This window comes from Fundulus heteroclitus, chromosome 7 (assembly GCF_011125445.2).
Source record: "Fundulus heteroclitus isolate FHET01 chromosome 7, MU-UCD_Fhet_4.1, whole genome shotgun sequence".
Classification (NCBI taxonomy): domain Eukaryota; kingdom Metazoa; phylum Chordata; class Actinopteri; order Cyprinodontiformes; family Fundulidae; genus Fundulus; species Fundulus heteroclitus.
In genome coordinates, this window is record NC_046367.1 from 23,129,678 (window position 1) to 23,151,923 (window position 22,246).

A 22,246-nucleotide genomic window follows, 5' to 3' on the forward strand; every position below is an offset into this window, starting at 1 on the left:
CAGACACAGACACACACACACACACACACACACACACACACACACACACACACACACACACACACACACACACACACACACACAAGGGACATTTAGAGTACTCAGTAAACCTAAAAGTCATCTATTGTTTACTGTAGGAGGAAACCAGTCCACAATTATTATTATTATTATTATTATTATTATTATTATTATTATTATTATTATTATTATTATTATTATTATTATTGCTGTTGGTAATAATTAGACATTTTTGTAAGTCAAATTGACTAACCCCAAAGTTCGGAAAGGGTTTAAAATATGAAATGAAAACAAAGTGAAAGCTGAACTCACCTTGCACATTCAAGCATCCAGTTTTAAATAGCTGAAGAAAAGTAAAATATGAAGTCAGAAAACCCAGAATATATTTGCTCAGGGTTCATGGTCTCTGAAGGAAAAGGAAGGGATTAAGGTCTAACTGAGGACCTGGGAAGAATCCATCCTCATCTTGTTCCACCTCTCCTGAGAGCCAGTGCATGCTTTCATCTGCAGCCTCATCTTTCTCTGCCCACTAAGACACACCTATCTCTCCTCTGGAGCAAAGGAACACAGACAGAGGAATTCAACGAGGACGCAGGCAAGATGTGGGCAGAACCAATGGAGATTTATGGGATTGACTGGTTAAAGGTCAGTTGGCATGAAACCTTTAAATGCCACCGCTGATGAAAGTTTCCATTTCATTTTATTAGAATTAGAGAAGTAATCTACACCCTAAAAGTCACAAATGTTTTGAAAATAAAATATGAAACCTGCTGTCGATCTTTGCAACTTTATGGCTCTCGCTCTGTCGATCTGCTCCTCTCTGAAGGGGAAATGTCTGTCCTAATAATTACACACATAATCATCATCCTCAGACTTTGTAACAGGCTCTCTGAGAAATGACACCTTCATGTGCGGTCCCTGGCACAGTGTTGGCATATGTCAGAGACAGAAATAAGTGCCCTCTAAAGCCACTTGTTTCTGTCTTGTCAATTGATAATTGATGTGAAGAAGCTGCTTATAACTGTAAAAAAGATACGACCTATGAATTTGGTGAACGCTGTTTCTTAACGTGGACATTTATACTTCTCTGACTAAATGTATAAAAATCAAAGGTTGGATCTCTTGACATTTTTTCAGCATGAGATTCTGCTACTGCAATAAGAGATTGCATTAACAAAGCTTTTTACACAACTGTGGCAGGGGCACCAGCAGGCTTGCATTGTCTGGAGACTCCATATTTTCTCACTTGTGTTCACCATCTCTTTTCCCTATGGGATGTTGGGATAAGAGGGGGGGGCTCGTCATCTGCCTCAATCTAGACACCATCTGTTTGAAAAGACAGAGCCTCATATTTTCATCTCCTCTGTGCTTCAGGTGCGTATACACTAAGAATAAATCACGTGCATTAAGTTTCTATTAAGGTTTCTATGTTGGGTAACTGTCTGAATGGGTTCCCTAATGATTTTGTATCAAACCTTATTCTGTTACAGTTGAGTGTCACCAATAAGCCACTCTCTGTAAATACACCTGATACCATTTTTGTTTAATATAGTCCTGTATTTTGTTTTTTACTACTCACTCGGTCACATGTGTCTGGATAACATCTGCTGGTTGCTCTTTAAAAGGAAAGGTCTCCTGCTAGGGAGACTGAGATCTTTTGGATTGCAAGTGGCCGTCCTTGATACCTTTTTTTGGGGGGGAGGGGGGGGGTGGTTAAACCTTCTTCTGTTGTGGAGCCTGTTAGAGCAGCAGCTCATCTGAGAAGAAGAGGCATCAAAAAGCTCATCAGGAAGGCCAGTTGTTCAAGGATCCCCGTTGACCCATTGTAGATGGTAGGACACAAACATGGACAGTGGCTCCCACTCCATGCACGAAGCTGTTGCAGAGCAGGAGAGCTCATTCAGGGACAGACCACTGCATCCTCGGTGCACAGGGGAGTGTTATCACAGAACCTTCCTCCTCAGCAGGACGTTACAACCATCTCTGTTCCAAGCAAACTCAATAAGCTCTGTTAATTGCACAGTTTTTCTTTTCATTTTTTGTAGATATTTTGTTGCTGTTTTCAATGCACAGTTAAACATGTGCATCTGTGCACTATTGGGTTACCCTGTTCTCTTCTAGAAGCAGCGACCACTCAAAGTGCTTTGTACTAGAGCCACATTCACCCATTCACACTCATGTACCGCTACCAAGATTGGTAGGCAACTTGGGGTTAAGTGCACAACAGCATATAACAAGTCAAAGAAGGAATAAGACCCACAACCTTTTGACCTTCCGACTGCAAGCGGATGAGTCTACCCACTGGGTCACAGTTTCCCTCCACCACATCCCCAAGATTATACTATGTGTCCTGAGTAAAAACTTGACTTTTCTACATAAACCTTTTTTTTTATTTTACACAGGAATGTGTTTTTTTCTGTATTAAAGACCATAAATAACTCTGATCTCCCCCTGATACTGGGGCTGACTGAACCAAGAGGATAATTGTTCTTCTTCTTCTTCTTTTTTTCTATTATGGCGGATCACAAGCAACTTTAAGGTGCATACCGCCACCTACTGTACATGAGTGTGTATTAGCGTTACTTCACATCTATTAGATTCTATTTTTTAATTTTGTATTCTTAAGATAAATAAACAATGCTTTCCTAAATTTATGAATATCTGTTATGTTTCCTTCATTTCCTAATATACCTTTAAGATTCCATTCATGCCCTATACTTCTAACTATTCTCTTTAATTCTTCCCTTTCAAGTTTATATGACTTACAGTTCATCAGTATGTGTTCTACATTTTCTTTTTCTCCACATCTCTCACATTTATCACTATTTTCCTTCCTATTAAATAAAGCATGTCATTTAAGTAAGTATGACCTATTCTTAATCTACTAATTATTATTTCTTCTCTTCTGTTTCTTTCATTAATGCTTCGAATTTGAACTGACTTTTGCACTTCATATAATCTTCTTCCTTTCTTATCTTCATTTCATATTCTTCTTCTTCTCCTTTTTTTATGGCGGTTGGCAAGCAACTTTTAGATGTGCATTACCGCCATCTACTGGAATGGAGTGTGGATCGGGACGCTAACTTTAAACACCCCCCTCAAAGCAAAACAAAAAACAACTTATATCTTTTCTATCAATTTAGTTTTCTTGAGATAATTAATTAAATAACTTATATCTTTAGAAGTAGAAATTTTTCCTAAAATATCTTGTAAATTTAACTGTACTTTATTTTCTTGTAACCGACTAACTAATTTCCTTCTCTCAACAGAATATTTTGTACAGAACAACAAAACATGTTTTACCGTCTCTTCTTGACCACAAAAATCACAACTTCCATTTCGATGTTTTCCTATTTTAAATAAATTACTGTTTAACCTTGTATGTCCAAAACGCAACCTAGATATTACTGTTTCCTCCTTTCTATTTCGTCCTGTTCTCCTCATTGCACCAACTTTTCTTTGAATACTGTACAGCCATCTACCAGTTCTATCTTTTCATTTCATATTTTTTGCCATTCCTCCATTTCTTTACAGGATAATTGTTAATTGTCAGCACCTGACTGTGTTTAGGCTAAAGCCGTGTATAAAAAACAGCTGAGCACAGCCTGAAGGTAGGTAGTGGTGTGTTTCTGTTGTTTTGGGAGCAATTACATCTAAGTTCTTTGTTCAGAATGGGTAAGAGGTGGCTGTTATTTATATTGTTTGTTTTTTTTAAGTGCTAGTGCTACAATTATGAGATTGTGTCACAAACTGGTTTTCCTGTCATGGCAGCAAAGAAAGTGTTGATCGTGTACGCTCACCAGAGCTCTGGATCCTTCAATGCTGCAGCCAAAAATGCTGCTGTGGAGGTTCTGACTGCTCAGGGCTGCACAGTGGACGTCTCTGACCTGTATGCCATGGGCTTTAAAGCCACTGCTACAGCTGAGGACATCAAAGGTAGAAATGAGCTATTCAAATATTTAGCAGGATGAATGTTCATGTCTAACAAACCTTTGCTGCACAGGAGAAGTGAAGAATGCTGAGAACTTCTGTTATCTGGAGGAGAGCAAACTAGCATGGGAGCAGGGAAAACTGTCAGCTGACATCATGGAGGAGCAATCTAAGCTGACTGAGGCAGACCTCATCCTCTTTCAGGTACTGCTGGACATCAGTGACTTATTCTTAAGTGCTCCATGTTGTACTAACAGTAGTCCCCCTCTGCAGTTCCCCATGTACTGGTTCAGTGTTCCTGCCATCCTGAAGGGCTGGATTGACCGGGTGCTCACCAATGGCTTTGCCTTTTCTGAAGAGAAGCGCTACAGCCAGGGAATCTTCAAGGTAAGGGTTCAACGAGGTTTTAATGGTATCCAAGAATCTTGTGTTTTTTTTTTTTTAACCAGTTTATTTCTTTCAGGACAAGAAAGCCATGCTGTCCTTCACCACTGGGTCTCTAGAATCCATGTTCAGCCCAACTGGTATTAATGGAGACATGAACGTTACACTGTGGCCACTACAGGTAATGTAGAACCTCATCTGGATGCAGTAAATCAGACATGAACAGGAAATATTACAATGACTCCCTCTTCCCTGCAGAACGGCATCCTGCACTACTGTGGCTTCCAGGTTCTGGCCCCTCAGATCTTCTGGGCTCCTTCTTCTGCTGTGGCTGAAGATCGCAAGAGCATGCTGGAGAGCTTGCGCACACGACTGCAAGGCCTGCTGGAGGAAAAGCCCCTGTCCTTCATTTCCTTGGACTGCTTTGACGATAAGGCTTTCCAGTTGAAGCCTGAGGTCCAGGAGAAACATGCCAGCAAGGAGTTTGGGCTGACGGTGGGCATCCACCTGAACAAGCCACTGCCCCCTCACAGCCAGATGAAGGCTGGCTGACATGCTGCTCTTACCTTTTTGTGATCAATAAAAGCTGGCCTGTTCTGAAGCTGAAATTTCTTTCTTGGGAAAGACTAAGATCTGTATCTTTAAAATTTTAGCTTGGAAGGGCCCTGTCTGATATGCTAAAGTGAACATTGGCATAACTTTTTATATTGTAGATGTGTATCTACAATATGCTATGCTTGGGCATCCCTGCTCAGTTGAAGAGCCATGACATCTGAGAAAGGATACTCAACTTATTATTTTTACTTAAAGCCACATATCTTTGTATACTAATGAGCTGCACGGCAGCTTTGCCGCAGTATGACATGGGGATTACCTCCAAGTGCTCAGCCAATTCCAGAAAACACTGAAAAGTTAAAAAAAAGATGCATGTAGGTGTTCAGCTGTTATCAGTACATTCCTTTGCTGTGGCATCACATAGGCATGCACAAGGTTTCTCAGTCCTCGGCTCGATTAACAATGCAAAGGCAGTTTCTTTGTTAGCCACTGTCGCAGTTCAGTGACCATTTCTTAATGTTGCCTGCAGGGCTTTGGGCTCAAGAAAGCCTCATCAATGACGCACTGAGTAAATTATCATCCAGAGCGGTGAGGGTATGAGATCTAGTTTCGTACTGAAATTAGATGCTTTAAAAGCCGAGCCACAATTTAAGGTTACAAATGGCAGAAAACTAGTTAACAATCTTAACAGCAGTTCAAACAAAACTGTACTTTTTAATTTGTCTTCAGGAAAAAGCAAAAAGGTCTGGAATAAAATGGAAATTTATAAACTGAAACGTTTTGAAACTCTTAATGTGGGCAAATGATGCCAAAGTTTTTTGCTGCTCAACCTCAGTTTTACTACACCTTCCAAGCTGGTATCTTTAGTTCATTTTTTAATTTTTGTGTATAGTAATTTATCAAATACATCTGCAGCACTGATGTTTGACTCCTTGATAAATCTAAATGGATCCGATGTTTAAAACAAAGATCTTTTGATGTAAAAGATCTGGTAATAGTTTTGTAGTATTGTGCTTTGACATCAGAGAGATCAAGGAAATGTTTTTAACAAAGGTTGTTCCTTATAAAGACTTTAAAGGACAGAACAAGGGAGCAGACATTCATCTCAGTGCCATCTACAGTTTCAAAGATGTTATATGGTCATTGTAAAAAATGCTCTGGCATTAGACAACCTATTTCAAATTTATTTCAAGTCTAAAAAACTATGTACTCTTATTTATTTAAAAACAGAATTACTTTACATTTTCAACTTGTTACTTAATTCAGACTAGACACAAGTTGTCTTTAGATCAGAGCCTCTGAAAGACAAATTGTTTAGTTCAGTTGGTGTGTTGGCCTCCGGCAATAAAGCGGAGAACATCACATTCCTTCCCGCTAACGTTACATGCATGCTCAGTGTGAGGTATTGATACAAGTCAGTGACTTATTGCAATCAGCTGGGTTTCCTTAAATAGAAATCTTTTCCTTTCACCAACTTTGAATAGTATACTGAGCTGGGGCTGCATTCTTTAAGAACTAGGATTTAATTTGGACTTTATTACTGACCTTGGACACATAACATTTTTTATATGAGTGAAATCGTCTGAGATTTAGGTGAGAAAAAACCCACAATATTAATCGTTTTTGGAAAGCCACTGTGACGGCTAAACCAAGAATTCATGTTGGCCAAATTACAAAATTCAGTGGGCTGAAGCGTAGACAGTCTTTTCTTATTAGTTTTTGGCTCCTGCAATTGGGAATTGTATCCTCAATATGAGAGTAAAAATGCATTTTATTTTTAGGTGCCTTCAGGACACTGAAGGTCATCGCACAAAATCAAAGACATTAATCAGAGAAGAGTAACAAACCCTTGGAAATGGACATTAAAAGAGGTAATTCAAAAGAAATAAAAAAACTTTAAAGATAGTTAACATGGTTCCAATAAAGACAAAACAAACAGCTTTTGTACATTTTAAGTAGTGAAGGTGGAAATAAAGGTGAAGTCCAGTTACAGCTGGAAAACAAGGAACTAATGAAGCTTAACAACAAATAGACAATTAGATATTAGTCCGTCTTCACTCTTCTCCTGAGGAGTCTAACACCTGCCAGTTTGCATCGCTGCCAGGCGGCCCTGCTGACAGTGGGCCAAAAGGCTCGCAGTAAATCCTGCATCTCTGTTTACTTAACGGTCATTCCGGTGATTGGATCAGCCACATTAATCTTTTAAAGGTTGCTATTTGCATCTCTGCAGTGATTATTTCCCATCAGGGCGCAGCTCGAACTGACGTCTCAACATCTGGATGGCTATAACTCACTGTGAATGGAAGCAGTGATTAGGCCATAAACAGCATTAAATCAAGACCTTGGCATTAAACAGCACGTGTGCCTTTGCGCCATCTAATGGTAAGAACACGAAAAGGAAAACTGGACTTTAAAATGGCATTGTTGCCATGCACTTTTACATATATTTTCATATAATGCGGTCCCCGACTTTCTCCTTGGAAGTCCCTGTCCTGCGTGTCTTGGATGTTTCCCTGCTGCAAGGCGCACGATTCAAAGCTCACATCCTCAGCATGTCAGCAAGATTAGCAAGATGAGCCTGTTAATATACTATTTATTGAAAGCTCAGCAGAGCATTTTCTACTCCCAAGATCAGGAACTGGGGACAGGTGAAAAAAAACTACCAAACCAGTGGAAGAGCTCCAGCACCACCTCTGTAAATACTACACGTTCCAACAACCACCATCTAAATAAATAATAATAAAAAAAGATTGTAACCAGTTACAACAGCAACAACAACAAATCAAAAACACCATCTTTACAGAGATTTTTCAAACAATAGTAGCTGCAAGACCACTTAGACTTTCACTTTACCGTGCTACGTCAACTTTAACAAAATAAGGAGAAATTTAGCAAAAAATGAATAAATAAGACAACTAACAACTGTTCTCATGCATTTGGCACAGTGTGATTGGTTGAAGGAAGAAGTTTGATAATGGGTTCCAGTTCCAGTTTTATCCGGAAGCATCTTTAAATTTGAAATTGGCAAAAAGGCCCGTTGAGGTTGATATCCGGAGAGAAAAAGCTGGACGTTTGATCACCAAACCAAGAGTCAAATCAAATATGGCTGGATGTGTAACTTAGTGATTGCCGAAGGAAAAAATAAAAAAAGAGTTTATTCCTGCTTGGGATGATATACATCTTAATAAATCTTTCACAACCATAACAACCTCCAATGCTGAACATGATGCCACTGTCATTAAAAAGTGATAGATTGGCATATTGCTAACTTATTTTAATGACTGAATACAGAAATGAGGACATCCTACTGGTTTAAAAGGTTACAAATGGGTTCACGGTCCAGTTTGATGCAATTCACAGATCCAAATGTCGACTTATGAGGCAAATGGATACCATCATAAAGAGCCACCTGCAGTTGTTCCTTGCTCCTACAGTCTGTACCACCAGCCCAGGTTCCAACAATGGTACAGTTGGAGAACAGCAGACCTCAACAAGAACATAGCGTTGCAGGAACTAACTTCCCTTGTGGCCACGTGATGGCGCCATTGTTCACCTTTTACAACATTCCTGGTCACCATATATCGTATATTACATGCTTGCAGTCATAATCAGCTTAAATTGCTTTTCAAACGTATCTCTGCAACTATCTAATCTGTGCGCATAGTTGCACAATGTCTAGCTCATTGAAATATGATGAAAAAAACAAAAAACAATATTTAGGAGACATAATGTCAGTGGTTTAAGACAGAGAAATGCGTAAATAGACTGTAATGTTGTTCCGATATAGAGAAGTTACATCTTGTTCAGCTTTCAAATTCTATTGGAAATCTGAAATCTCCCTCTGATACTGGGGCTGACTGAACCAAGAGGATAATTGTTAATTGTCAGCACCTGACTGTGTTTAGGCTAAAGCCGTGTATAAAAAACAGCTGAGCACAGCCTAAAGGTGGGCAGTGGTGTGTTTCTGTTGTTTTGGGAGCGATTACATCTAAGTTCTTTTTTTTCAGAATGGGTAAGAGGTGGCTGTTATTTATATTGTTTTGTTTTTTTTAAGTGCTAGTGCTACAATTATGAGATGATGTCACAAACTGGTTTTCCTGTCTTGGCAGCAAAGAAAGTGTTGATCGTGTACGCTCACCAGAGCTCTGGATCCTTCAATGCTGCAGCCAAAAATGCTGCTGTGGAGGTTCTGACTGCTCAGGGCTGCACAGTGGATGTCTCTGACCTGTATGCCATGGGCTTTAAAGCCACTGCTACAGCTGAGGACATCAAAGGTAGAATGAGCTATTCAAATATTTAGCAGGATGATTGGTCATGTCTGACAAACCTTTGCTGCACAGGAGAAGTGAAGAATGCTGAGAACTTCTGTTATCTGGAGGAGAGCAAACTAGCATGGGAGCAGGGAAAACTGTCAGCTGACATCATGGAGGAGCAATCTAAGCTGACTGAGGCAGACCTCATCATCTTTCAGGTACTGCTGGACATCAGTGACTTATTCTTAAGTGCTCCATGTTGTACTAACAGTAGTCCCCCTCTGCAGTTCCCCATGTACTGGTTCAGTGTTCCTGCCATCCTGAAGGGCTGGATTGACCGGGTGCTCACCAATGGCTTTGCCTTTTCTCAAGAGAAGCGCTACAGCCAGGGGATCTTCAAGGTAAGAGTTCAACAAGGTTTTAATGGTATCCAAGAATCTTATGTTTTAACCAGTTTATTTCTTTCAGGACAAGAAAGCCATGCTGTCCTTCACCACTGGGTCTCTAGAATCCATGTTCAGCCCAACTGGTATTAATGGAGACATGAATGTTACACTGTGGCCACTACAGGTAATGTAGAACCTCATCTGGATGCAGTAAATCAGACATGAACAGGAAATATTACAATGACTCCCTCTTCCCTGCAGAACGGCATCCTGCACTACTGTGGCTTCCAGGTTCTGGCCCCTCAGATCTTCTGGGCTCCTTCTTCTGCTGTGGCTGAAGATCGCAAGAGCATGCTGGAGAGCTGGCGCACACGACTGCAAGGCCTGCTGGAGGAAAAGCCCCTGTCCTTCATTTCCTTGGACTGCTTTGACGATAAGGCTTTCCAGTTGAAGCCTGAGGTCCAGGAGAAACATGCCAGCAAGGAGTTTGGGCTGACTGTGGGCATCCACCTGAACAAGCCGCTGCCCCCTCACAGCCAGATGAAGGCTGGCTGCTGACATGCTGCTCTTACCTTTTTGTGATCAATAAAAGCTGGCCTGTTCTGAAGATGAATTTTCTTTCTTGGGAAAGACTAAGATCTGTATTTTTAAAAATGTTAGCTTGGAAGGACCCTGCCTGGTATGCTAAAGCGAACATTGGCATAACTTTTTATATTGTAGATGTATATCTACAATATGTTATGCTTATTGGCTGAAGTTTGCCTGTCAACCATGGAAATGGCCTGTAATGCTGACTAACTGTAAATAGTGGTAGCTCAGACTGTTTAGTTCATGATCATCAGTTTTACTAGATTTGGGGGGGGGGGGGGACTTGAGCCTGGATAACCTGAGGTGTGCCAAGAGCACCACTACAATATTTTTTTTTTTTTTTTTACACTTGAAAAAAGTAAAATTCTCAACCTGGAAGGAATATGCAAACCATACGTTTAAACTGGAGTGATTGTAGCTTTTCAAATCTTTCTGCTTGAGGGTTTAGCAAAGTGATGCCCCCCCCCCCCCAACTTAAACACTTGGTTATCTCTGAAATGGTGAATTCCTCACCTGTTGGCATAAATGTGTATTTTGGGTATTAGGATACCAGTTCTTCTTGGTGAAGGCAGATTCTTTTCTCTCTGTTGCATATCCCTATCAAATTCTTTTTGAGTGTCTTTTTACATAAATTATGGATCTGGTCAGCTGGACTTGATGCAATTGATCACATTTTCTCAAGAAGACTGGATGAAGGAGGGGCCCCTGTGCCCAGCTGGACACAGTGAGAGGAGCATTTTGTCAGTTGATGTTGAATATGTGTCCCAATTTGGATTTATGATTGCAGTTGGCGGGTTCGTGGAGTATCGTGAAAACATACGCAGCTGTTTTGGCCCATGTCAAGGCTGGCTGAACTATGTGAGGGATATGGCTGCTACCACCACTCGGACTGAAATGCTGTGTAAGCAGAACTGCAGGCCAGCTCTTTTTCTGAACTTGCTGGTAAAATGGGAACAATCTTGGAAGCTGGACCGTATTTGGCAGAATGACCACAATTGTGGCTGTTTTGGAACCACCATTGAGATGTACTAGTGAGACTTTAAGGCCGACAGAAAAACAATGTCTGCCTGTCCATAACAAATGCTATCCAAACTGGCTCCCCTGCAATCTTATTTTTTTGTGTGGATAAGATGAGAACTTTATTGACTTCACAATGGAGAACTTTACTTGTGACATCGGCTCTTATAAGCAACAGAAGGTGCACAAAGGAGGAAAAGGTGCATAGAGTATTTACAGTGCATCCATATATATACAGTGGATGGGGAAGGAATAAAGAGATTTAAGGTGATTTATATACATTCAAGCGGTGGCAGGTAAACAGTGTGGTTTCTTGAATAAATAAAATAAGTGAGATAACTCAAATAGGTAAAGGCTCTCATAGAATTATTGCACAGGTTATCAAATAGTTATTGCACAGTTATTGCAGTGTTATTACACCAGGTTATAGCGCAGTGGCATTGTATAATCTGGTAGCAGCAGGAATGAATGACTTGCGGTAGCACTCCTTTTTACACACAGGGTGTATGTTTGTCACTAAAGGAGCTGCTCAGCTCCTCTACAGTCTGGTGCAGGGGGTGAAAGGTGTTGTCCATGATGGATTTAAGCTTGGACAACATCCTCCACCGAGTCCAGAGTGCAGCCCAGGACAGAAGTGGCCTTCCTCACCAGCTTGTTCAGCCTCTTTCTGTCCCGCTCTGTGCTGCCTGGGGCCCAGCAGACGATAGCGTAGAGGAGGGCTGGGGCCACCACAGAGTCATAGAAGGTCTTAAGCAGGGGCCTGCTCACTCCAAAGGACCTCAGCCTCCTCAAGAGGTGGAGGCGGCTCTGGCCCTTCTTGTCCAGGGCTTCGGTGTTATGAGTCCAGTCGAATCTTATGTAAACAAGATGCTCTGTGACATCTGTGACCTTCAACAGAGCGCTCTGGACTGCCTGATAACATATCAGACTATGGCTGTTATCTGGGACGGTACACACATGATTACACTAAAACACACAGTCAGACATACACACACACCGCCTCTACTGTGCTTTCTTCCCTTACTATGCTGCTTTCTGTTTTAGCTGTAGTGTCAGATCAGAGACCTCAACCTTCACCTTTCTTAGAATACTTTGTGGTGAAGCTCGTTCCAGTGAAACAATGAAACAAAATAAGTTATTCCAGTTGTAGCTTTGGAAAGGGTGGACAAAATTACTTTAGATCAGAAATCCCCAAGAATATATTTGTTTATATTAATAAGAAACAAGCAAAGTCTTTCTGTATGTTAATGTGTGAAAGAAGTCTAGTCAAGGATTTATTTAGCTTATTCTTTTGTTTTTCATATTTCTGTAACGTTTTCCTGTTCATGTACAGCACTTTGAATCTGCTTGTTACTGAAAAGCGCTGTATAAATAAACTTACCTTAAGCTTTCTATCATTCAGTTCAGAATTTGGCATGAAACTTCCCATAACAGACAAAGCAAATTTCTTTTGGAAGTCACCTTTGACCCGATTTTTTTCCTGCCAATATGAGTGTCACAAGTCAAATGAAAAACTGTAGTATTTTGAACAAAACTGGGTTATGTTATGGCAAATGGTGCTGTTATGTAAGATAACAGGTTTTAAAACTCAGCATAATACAGAGTCTATTTCAATGAGTTTTAATGACATATTCAGGGCAAATGATTTGGGTGAATTTTGTTCTTGTTTTCCTTGCATGCCGTTGATACAGTGGACCACAATATTTTATTATCTTGTTTACAGACACAACTTGGTTTTAGTGGTGCTGTACTAAAATGGTTTAGGTTTTATTTGTCAGACAGAACCATGTATGTAAAAATAGCTGATTTTGAATCCTCATCCACTTCTCTGCATTATGGGGTTCCTCAGGGCTCAGTCCTTGGTCCATTGCACTTTCTCTTTATTTGCTTTGGGTTCAATACTTAGAAAACATCGGATCTCCTTTCATTTTTATGCTGACGACAGTCAAATATGCTTGCACTGAAAAAAAGGAGCCTTTTTTTTTCGAAAATTTTCGATCAAGCCCTTACTATTGTGTTTTGAAGACATTAAGGTGTGGATGGCTTTAAATTTTTTAACTTTAAATGACAAGAAAACAGAGGTGATGGTGTTTTGTCCCAGTAGCTGTTGTGAACCATCTTTTGTTGATTTGTGCCCCTTGGCACATTACTTAAGGCAGACCATTTCAAACTTGGGTTTTAAAATAGACAGTGATCTTAAACTAGATCGCCAGGTTGGAGCTGTGGTCAAGTCCCGTTTTTATGACCTTAAGTAGCTGGCAAAGATAAAGCCGATTCCCTTAAAACAACATTTCAAAACAGTAATTCATGCCTTTATTACAACTTGATTATTGTAATACTCTCTACAGAGGGAGCACATCGCCCCTATCCTGGCTTCCCTTCACTGGCTTCCTGTGCATTTTAGAGTTCTTTTTAAGATTATTTTATTTGTTTTTAAAAGTTTACATGGTCTTGCCCCATCTTACCTCTCTGAGCTGCTTCACCCATACTCTCCTGCTCGTTTCCTCAGGGCAGCTGATCAGCTGCTCCTGGAGGTACCGACCGAGATCTAGACTTAAGCTAAAAGGAGACAGAGCTTTTAGTGTTGCTGCTCCGTTATGGAACGCTTTGCTCTTCCATATTAGAAGTGCCCCTTTATTGTCTAGTTTTAAAACTCACCTTAAGACATATTTCTTATTCCTTGGCTTTTAACACGTGTTATTGCCTTTATATTTCCATTGTAATCTTTTTTTTTTTTTCCATTTTAAATGTTTATTAATTATTGTCTGTACAGCTCTTTGTCACAGCTACTGTGGTTTTAAAGAGCTTTATAAATAAAGTAGCAGTAGTAGTATGAAAGGAAAACCATAGACCTATTTGTGAGTCCTTTTTGGGCAAAATTGTAACATTTCTGATCTGCTTACGACAATTTAGCTTGCAATCAAAACATACACCAAGAAACATCAACTTATTTTACCCTCTCCCATGATCTACCCTCAACACTAAGGTTCACTCGAGGTAGAATATAGTGAACCTAGTGGTATTTATGTTTTCCAAAAAAGATCTAAACTCTTTTTATTTCTTCTTCTTCTTCTTCTTTGTGGAATTTTATTGGTGGTTGGCAAACAACCAAATGGTGCATTACCCCACCAACTGGTACTGAGTGCAAATAAAAATGACCAAACCAAATCAACATAATAAAACAAATCACATAAAAAAATAAATACAGAAAAAAGCCAACTCTTGATTTGTCCACAGTAAAAAATGTAAACTTTCTATAAACACAAGATGCATTTTCCCCTTATTTCCATCACCTGAGGGGGCCGATGATTGCTGATTAACAACACCTGGATCAGCCAGAGCCCAAAGAGTTCAGGTGTATAAAAGCAGCAGACAGGTTCTATGTATAATGAAGTTCTTCTGTTCCTGCTTTTTAAAAGTTGATTGTACATGATTGAGGGGCTGGTGCAAAGAAACAAAATGGGTAACATTGTTTCTGTTCTCTCTAAATGTACTTTAGAAAGTCAATTTTTAATCTCTGCTGGGCTCGTTTATCAAGCTTATGTAAATAATTTTAAATGTTGTCTGTTTTGGTGCTAAATCTGCTCTTTCCTGTCTTTGCAGCAAAGAAAGTGTTGATCGTGTACGCTCACCAGAGCTCTGGATCCTTCAATGCTGCAGCCAAAAATGCTGCTGTGGAGGTTCTGACTGCTCAGGGCTGCACAGTGGATGTCTCTGACCTGTATGCCATGGGCTTTAAAGCCACTGCTACAGCTGAGGACATCAAAGGTATAAAGCTATTCAAATATTTAGCAGGATGATTGCTCATGTCTGACAAACCTTTGCTGCACAGGAGAAGTGAAGAATGCTGAGAACTTCTGTTATCTGGAGGAGAGCAAACTAGCATGGGAGCAGGGAAAACTGTCAGCTGACATCATGGAGGAGCAATCTAAGCTGACTGAGGCAGACCTCATCATCTTTCAGGTACTGCTGGATATCAGTGACTTATTCTTAAGTGCTCCATGTTGTACTAACAGTAGTCCCCCTCTGCAGTTCCCCATGTACTGGTTCAGTGTTCCTGCCATCCTGAAGGGCTGGATTGACCGGGTGCTCACCAATGGCTTTGCCTTTTCTCAAGAGAAGCGCTACAGCCAGGGGATCTTCAAGGTAAGGGTTCAACGAGGTTTTAATGGTATCCAAGAATCTTGTCCTTTAAAGCAGTTTAATTCTTTCAGGACAAGAAAGCCATGCTGTCCTTCACCACTGGGTCTCTAGAATCCATGTTCAGCCCAACTGGTATTAATGGAGACATGAATGTTACACTGTGGCCACTACAGGTAATGTAGAACCTCATCTGGATGCAGTAAATCAGACATGAACAGGAAATATTACAATGACTCCCTCTTCCCTGCAGAACGGCATCCTGCACTACTGTGGCTTCCAGGTTCTGGCCCCTCAGATCTTCTGGGCTCCTTCTTCTGCTGTGGCTGAAGATCGCAAGAGCATGCTGGAGAGCTGGCGCACACGACTGCAAGGCCTGCTGGAGGAAAAGCCCCTGTCCTTCATTTCCTTGGACTGCTTTGACGATAAGGCTTTCCAGTTGAAGCCTGAGGTCCAGGAGAAACATGCCAGCAAGGAGTTTGGGCTGACGGTGGGCATCCACCTGAACAAGCCACTGCCCCCTCACAGCCAGATGAAGAATGGATGTGGCTGTTGCTCTGAGCTTTTGTGATCAATAAAAGCTGGTTATTCTGACTTCTGTGTATGTTGGGTTACTGACTGCACTTATCATGGTGACAGCTTACATATCCACTTTAGCTGTAGAGTCCTTAACCAGTAGAAGTATTCTATTGGTCGTGTAGTGGATTCCATGACTCTTGTCTAAATGAACCTTTAGCACAAACCCATCCTGGCACTGCAGAGGTGGCTTGGAGTCTGTTTGGCTGCTTTGTCTTAACAGCAAACATGGGTTTTATATATTATTGGTCAAGTTTAACTACTGCTACATGACCTTGCATTGACCAAAAATGCATTTGCTTAAAAGGGCTCTGCAAAGAAATAAGTGGATGAACTCTTTTCCCATAGAAGCAGCTTTTGTTTGGGTAAGGAGGAAATGATATGGGGGGGGTTTGAGTCCCACTTAAGGAAATGGCCTTGTGCTCTCATGTCCAGACTACAGCTTGTGACATGTAGGAACTGGAAGGTGTGCGTGCTGCTATTAAGGTTGTACAAGGTCAGTGTGTTAAATCAAGTCCATGTTGCACAATCACCTGTCTTTGTGACCAAAACCTTTTAAGATCCTGTCCCTCAATCTTCAAGTGAAAACTTGAGACATTTAATTGTAAACTATAAATGGCAATATATCCACTTGACACACAGGAATCTCCTTTTGAATAAATCCACTCAGACTTTAAGCCTTGTTAGAGTTAAACGTACTATATGCAGAACAGTCTAAGTAGCCTATAAGGTTTACACTGCACAATCTGATTCAGAGTCCTTCCTGTTCTCCCATTGTCCATCAAAAGTTTCCCACAGTGACTGGATGGAAGGCCATTTTTGGCTGGCTCTCAGGAAGGATGTCGGTACCATTTTATATAATGCATTAAAGTCTCTGGAAAGGCAGATTTGACCCAGAAGCATAAATGCAAATATATGATTTAAGCCCAAGGTATCTTCCCCATATGTACTTGAGATGTTTGAGAACTTCAATACAAATAAAATGTCCAACATACAGACCTTTATTTACAGAAATTTAGAATAGTCTCACCTTTAAACTTCAAACTCTGACAGATGCAACTGATTCTTCCTCATTGACTTGTGTTTTTATCAAGCAATGAGTTGGTGTCTGTGTTTGCACCAAATGTCATCGGGTTAATGACAGGACAGGCTATTAGACACCATCACCCCCAACAGGCAGCTGAGGAGGGAAAGAGGCCAACCTGAGAAATGAGGTAAATTATTTATATGATTCATCCTCTCGCTCTTTCAAAGGTTGCATTAAAATCCAATCAGTTATACCTTCATAACAAATGCAACCTGTTGAACTTTGCCTTAGTGCACGAATGAGTGAATGAATGTTTGCATTAAAGTGAGGAACACGAGGTCTGGCTCCACCAGGCTAGATTAAGATTGGCAGCAGGAAAGGTTTGTAATGAGGAGCTGCCAGCCTTAACTTTCATGGTTTCCAACTGCCTCCTTTACCTTTGCATCACAGAGTGTCCATTGTATGCCCCCCCCCCCCCCCAAATCATTACGGCACCAAAGGAATTCACTCTGACATCTGAGCATGATCATTCTCCACCTTTCACTGCAGCCTCTTGAAAGAAGCTTTTTCTTGCAGCATGTTGACAGGTTTCAAAAGGATAGCTGAAAAAAAAACTAACTTTCTGACAAATCAACATTTTACATTTATTAATTAATACTGAGTTATTCAAGAGAATATATTCTCTTGAGATTTTATCCCATAGGCCAACACAGAATTGTATATATTTGCAACTGAAATTAAAGACATGGCATAGTTTTAAAGTTTTGTTTTTACTTGGTGTCTAAATGTACTCTGGACTCTTTGGTCAATTCATTTCAGAACAAACATTTCAAGCAAATACAGATTGTCAAGGTTTGCCCTGTATTTAATTCTACCCATCAACTTGCTTCCCTGTCCCTACTGAAGATGCTTACCCCCATTTTAATGTGGGGACGGTGCGCTAAGGACCATGTGCAGCATTTAGTTTCCACCACATTTGGTGTTTTGCATGCAGGCAGTTACATTTTTATCTCATCTGACCAGAACACCTTATTTCACATGTTTGCTTTGTGTTTTACATAGCTTGTGTCAAACTTCAAACTGTGATTTAGGTGGACAGACGTTTCTTTGGAGGTTTGTAGTTGTCCCATTCTCTTTCTAATGTTGGATGAGAGATTGAACCTTTCTCCATGAGAAGTTTGAAGGTAGGGTCGACAATTTTTCCAGAAGTGTAAGTAAGAAACGCACAAGTTACTTTTTGAATAATAGATCGTCTTACCTGCTCTTCCGCTCCCTAGGGGGATCTTGTGAAAAAAAATCTCAAATCCACTCTGGTCTCATTTCTGTCTTGTGAGGCCTTCCTCTTCTTCTCATAAACTTGTAAGAAAGTTTACATTTTGCAACTCTCAGACATTTTCAAAGTCTATGGTTAGAGCAGCGTAGCTACAATGAACGGCTAACAACGAAGCTAACTGGATACATGAACACTAGAAGAGTGCATGCACAGCCAGCATGCAGAAACTAACAATGAATGTGCTAGTTTCCTGACCGATTGGTCAGAGATTTTACAGTCCAGCAGCTCTCACAAAGGTCTACTTTTTTCATTAACTACTCTCAGGATGGAAGGACCATTTCTGAACAGGATTACCAACTATAGCATTAAAGCTTGATATCTTAATATGTAACCTAAACCTCATTTAAAATTCTCCCCAACTGTGTTCATTGGTAATGCAGTTTGTTCACTAGTTTTGTCTAACAAATCAATGAGACTGAAATATAAACACACACATTGTAAACTGGTTAAAGTGGACCTATTATGAAATACATTTTTTTTGCACATTATTATACTTCCATTTGGGTCTCTTTTGACTTTGACTTTACTTGACTTTATTAGGTCCTGAAAGGGTCATTTGTTTGCAACAAGTAACAGTAGTAGCAGCCATCACACAACCACACAAACAATACAGACAACAGACGAGACAAAAGGATAAGAAGCGACTTATAAAAGTTAAAGAAGATCAATCAAAAACACACATTTTCAAGAGATAAAAGACTGGAACTAAGACTTGAAGTAAATATTAATGATAAAAGCTGAAGTTCTAGTAAAAATTAAAGAAAAAGGATAAAGTGCAGCAATTATATAGCAATTTTAAATCAGGATGTGATTTGAGGTCCTGACCCTACAGTTTGTTTAAAAAGACAGTGACTGTAGGGACAAAACAGTTTTTCAGTCTGTTGGTTCGACGCCTTGGTAGGTCGTATCTCCTACCTGAAAGGACGAGCTTAAACTCTTTGTACAGGTTGTGTGTGGGGTCTGCCAACACTTTTTTGGCTTTGGTCACTGATCTGGACTTGAATAGCTCTTCTGCTCTGGAGCAGTCAAAGCTCTGAAAAAACATCTAAACGTTTTATGGCAAGAAGTAAATGTTTTAAGACGCAGACAACCAACGGTTAGAATGATGCTAATTTGCAATGAATATCCCGTAGGGATGCTAGCCCTGTTATCGTCTTATTTTTTTCTCAGATTCCTCTGACCTAAAGCAACCAAAATGCCTCCTAGAAGTATCTTACACAAACCAACACTTTAGAAAAACATGACCCTTACAGACAGATGTTTCTGAGGAAACATGACTTTCAACATATCTCTGGACTCGCTCTAAGGCAGCCCTGTAGGAATAGTCTACTTACCATTCATAAACCACTTGCTGCATCTTTGCTGGTTGTGCAGGAGGCTCCACTTCTGCTTCTGGGTCCAACTCAGGGTCAAAGATATACGGTTGTACAATCGTGCATCTGTTCCAGATATTTTCACATGAATAAATTTCAAGCGTAAACATTGAGTTTGGGGGCTCAGCCAGCCACATTTGTTTGCATAAAAGTGACAACGCCCTAATACAGCTCATTTTCAAAGGTGCTAAAAATAAGTGAAACTGGGGAGGTGAAATCTCAATATCTGTGAATCTTTTTGTGCAAAAAAAAAAATCAACCTATTCTAAATGTTTAACAGGAAACATAATGGGTCACCTTTAAGCACATAAGTGTAAACGGGATGAATACAAATTCAAACCACACATTCTTATTTATGTTTGTATTTTTTTTTCAAAGCCATCAACATTTTTTCTTCTACTCCCCTTTATCACTGTGTCACCTTATGTATTTTGGTTAGATTTGGGGTTGTAATGTGACAAAATGCAACAATGTTTAAGGAGTGGGAAAGCTTTTTGAAGGCAGCGTATGATCCTAAAAGGCCTAAACCATTTGCATGGGTGTTTGTGTGTCCTCTCGGCCCTCACAACCTGTTGCTTGAGGTCACAGCTTGAACAGCTGTTTAGAAGAATTATAAAAAGTTGTTGACCACGACAGCTGTGGAGGAACAAGACCACAAACAGAGCCAAGGAGGCCTGAGCGAGGTCCAGCAAAGGAGGGAAAACACGGGTGAACAAATAATAACAAGGACCACCTCCTTCCTCTTTTTATGCACTTCTGCAGGATATGTCTTTCATCCCTTGTTCAATTTGTCCTCATCTCCGTCCTTCCTTTGTGTTTGTCGTCCCCTCTCACCGATGTGAAAATACACAGGAAACTTTTACCACAATGAGACTTTTCACACATCTTTTGCACCGCGGGGATTTGAACGCTCCTCGGAGACGTGCGTCTCGTGGGACTGGACTGTAGTTCACGCCACGCACATACACTTTCACAAACTGATCCTGACAGACACTTTACTCAGCTCGACTGGAAGTGATCGGGCCGGGGCGAGCCTGCGATTTGCAACTCTGGTGCTCTTACACGGAAGGCCTGCCGTCATTGCTTTGATGAATAGACGGGGGGGTGGGGGGGATCACGCTATTGGACTCCTCTCGAATGTTGATGCATGGAGCGGTCTGGTACTTGGAAGCTGACGTGAGGCACTGAAGCTGTTTCATATTTACAAGGTTGAGTGTGGCTGGGGGGGGGGGGTTTCTGAGGTTTTGGGGTGTCAGAGTGACGGGGTTAAGACTCCAGTCAGCCATTACCCTCATCTTTGAATCCTTCTACATGCTGTAATGAAAAGCAGACCTCCGCTACCTCCACCCCAGGATGCAGCAGGCACACAGAGCACAGCAGATCCTCCCCGACGCTGAGTTTTCTGTTTCTGTTTACTCGCTGTCTCTTGTTTCATGCGTCTACCGACTGTCACACATCTCTATAAACAATAAAAGACAACAAATGGTCTCATATGCTTTCTTTCTCCCCCCCAGTGTAACGGCTATAACCAAGACCAGGAGTATGGCTGAGGTATGAAGAGGGTCTGAAAAGAATGGGAGTGGCAGCGCCCCTTACTCTGAGCTCCAGGCGTACAGAACTCAACTCCAGATGCTGCACGGGATGCCACATCCTGAGCGTAATCCCCCCCTCTGCAGTATTGCATTCGCTTATAAGTTTGTGAAAGGTTGAATAAAAAACACCTGGGACAAAGAAAAAGAGCTTGAGGTTATTTTCCGTTGCATGTTCTTCTATTTATTCAAATTAATCATTTAGTGCAGCAGACAAAGTATTCTCATTTAGAGCTGAGTCAGACATGTACTCTCTGCCCCGTTTATCCACAATATTTATTCCATCATCTTGTTGGAGTCCTGTTGAGCTGTGTTTATACCCAGGGAAGTTTGCAGTGTTTAGTTTACTCCCGAAGCTCACGCTCTTCAAAAAGCCAGTGAAATGTCAAAAGGTCAAAGCTGGCATGATGACATACTTTAAAACTTACTTTTTTTTTTACAACTTGTCCTATCCTATTATGTTTAGGTTTGCAAAGCACAATAGGTAATTTACAAGTCTGCAATTGAGACATATGTAAAAATGCGAGTACAACGCTGCTGATTCGATGAGCTGAAGATCAATAAAGAGTGGAGACGTAACATCACAAACACCCGACTTGGGCTATAACTCATTACACAACCAGGACAAAAGTAGTGATAGAAAAGTCTCAGCCTCAAATTTGAATTTATAAAGTAAGGACTTACAGTTGAAACCAGACATGAACCTGTTATCTGTATAAAAAGACAGGTCGCCATTTTTTTTTTTTCTCACTGGAGGATGTCGAATCAGACAAAATGTGCTGCGTTTTAGGTCAGTAAGAATTACCTAAATTATTTCTGTTTGCTAAATTCTAAAATGATAAGAAAATATATTTTTGTGTTACTTTTCTCCAGTTAAGAAGTTTTCATACAATAAGTTTGCTATGTAAAAGTTTGTGAAAGCCCAGAGGATGATGTGAAGTGTGAGCTTCCCAGAGAATCCGAGTCACAAGGTGGCGCATGTGTAGATGCTCAAGTCTGCTCTTCAAACTCATCACTTCCTTAGTTGAGATCAAGGAAAAATCCAAAGTTCTCGGCTAAATTATCAAGAACAGAATT

General features: G+C 40.6%; 2 protein-coding genes and 1 long non-coding RNA gene across 4 annotated transcripts; 2 read left to right on the forward strand and 1 right to left on the reverse strand.

Annotated features, from left to right (window-relative positions):
• Positions 1–3,020: 3,020 nt before the first annotated feature.
• LOC118563611 lies at positions 3,021–3,504 on the reverse strand. Its single transcript, XR_004931302.1, has 2 exons — positions 3,322–3,504; positions 3,021–3,115 (listed from the first exon to the last, which is right to left on the reverse strand). It is a non-coding gene; the product is annotated as an uncharacterized LOC118563611 (long non-coding RNA).
• Positions 3,505–8,849: 5,345 nt separating this feature from the next.
• LOC105938272 (ribosyldihydronicotinamide dehydrogenase [quinone]) lies at positions 8,850–10,133 on the forward strand. 2 transcript variants are annotated; one of them, XM_036139214.1, is made up of 6 exons: positions 8,850–8,899; positions 8,997–9,161; positions 9,228–9,358; positions 9,428–9,541; positions 9,609–9,710; positions 9,788–10,133. In XM_036139214.1, the coding sequence occupies exons 1-6, from the start codon at positions 8,896–8,898 to the stop codon at positions 10,082–10,084; spliced, it is 813 nt and encodes a 270-aa protein (XP_035995107.1). In that variant the 5' UTR covers positions 8,850–8,895; the 3' UTR covers positions 10,085–10,133. The 2 variants fall into 2 exon arrangements, with proteins under 2 accessions (XP_035995107.1, XP_035995106.1); XM_036139213.1 differs by having other exon boundaries at positions 9,228–9,541.
• A 4,601-nt stretch (positions 10,134–14,734) lies between these two features.
• Positions 14,735–15,865, forward strand: LOC105938273 (ribosyldihydronicotinamide dehydrogenase [quinone]-like; the record flags this gene model as incomplete). The annotated part of the gene is given in 5 exon segments (NM_001309960.2): positions 14,735–14,899; positions 14,964–15,094; positions 15,164–15,277; positions 15,346–15,447; positions 15,525–15,865. Coding segments are annotated over 5 exon segments (830 nt in total), but the record flags the coding sequence as incomplete, so codon positions are not given.
• Positions 15,866–22,246: the final 6,381 nt, after the last annotated feature.

Excerpts from the sequence above, each read along its gene's own strand:
- LOC105938272 (XM_036139213.1), top strand. Across the intron at positions 9,162-9,227 it reads TACAGCTGAGGACATCAAAG|GAGAAGTGAAGAATGCTGAG; the intron begins GTAGAATGAGCT and ends TTTGCTGCACAG. Across the intron at positions 9,711-9,787 it reads TTACACTGTGGCCACTACAG|AACGGCATCCTGCACTACTG; the intron begins GTAATGTAGAAC and ends TCTTCCCTGCAG.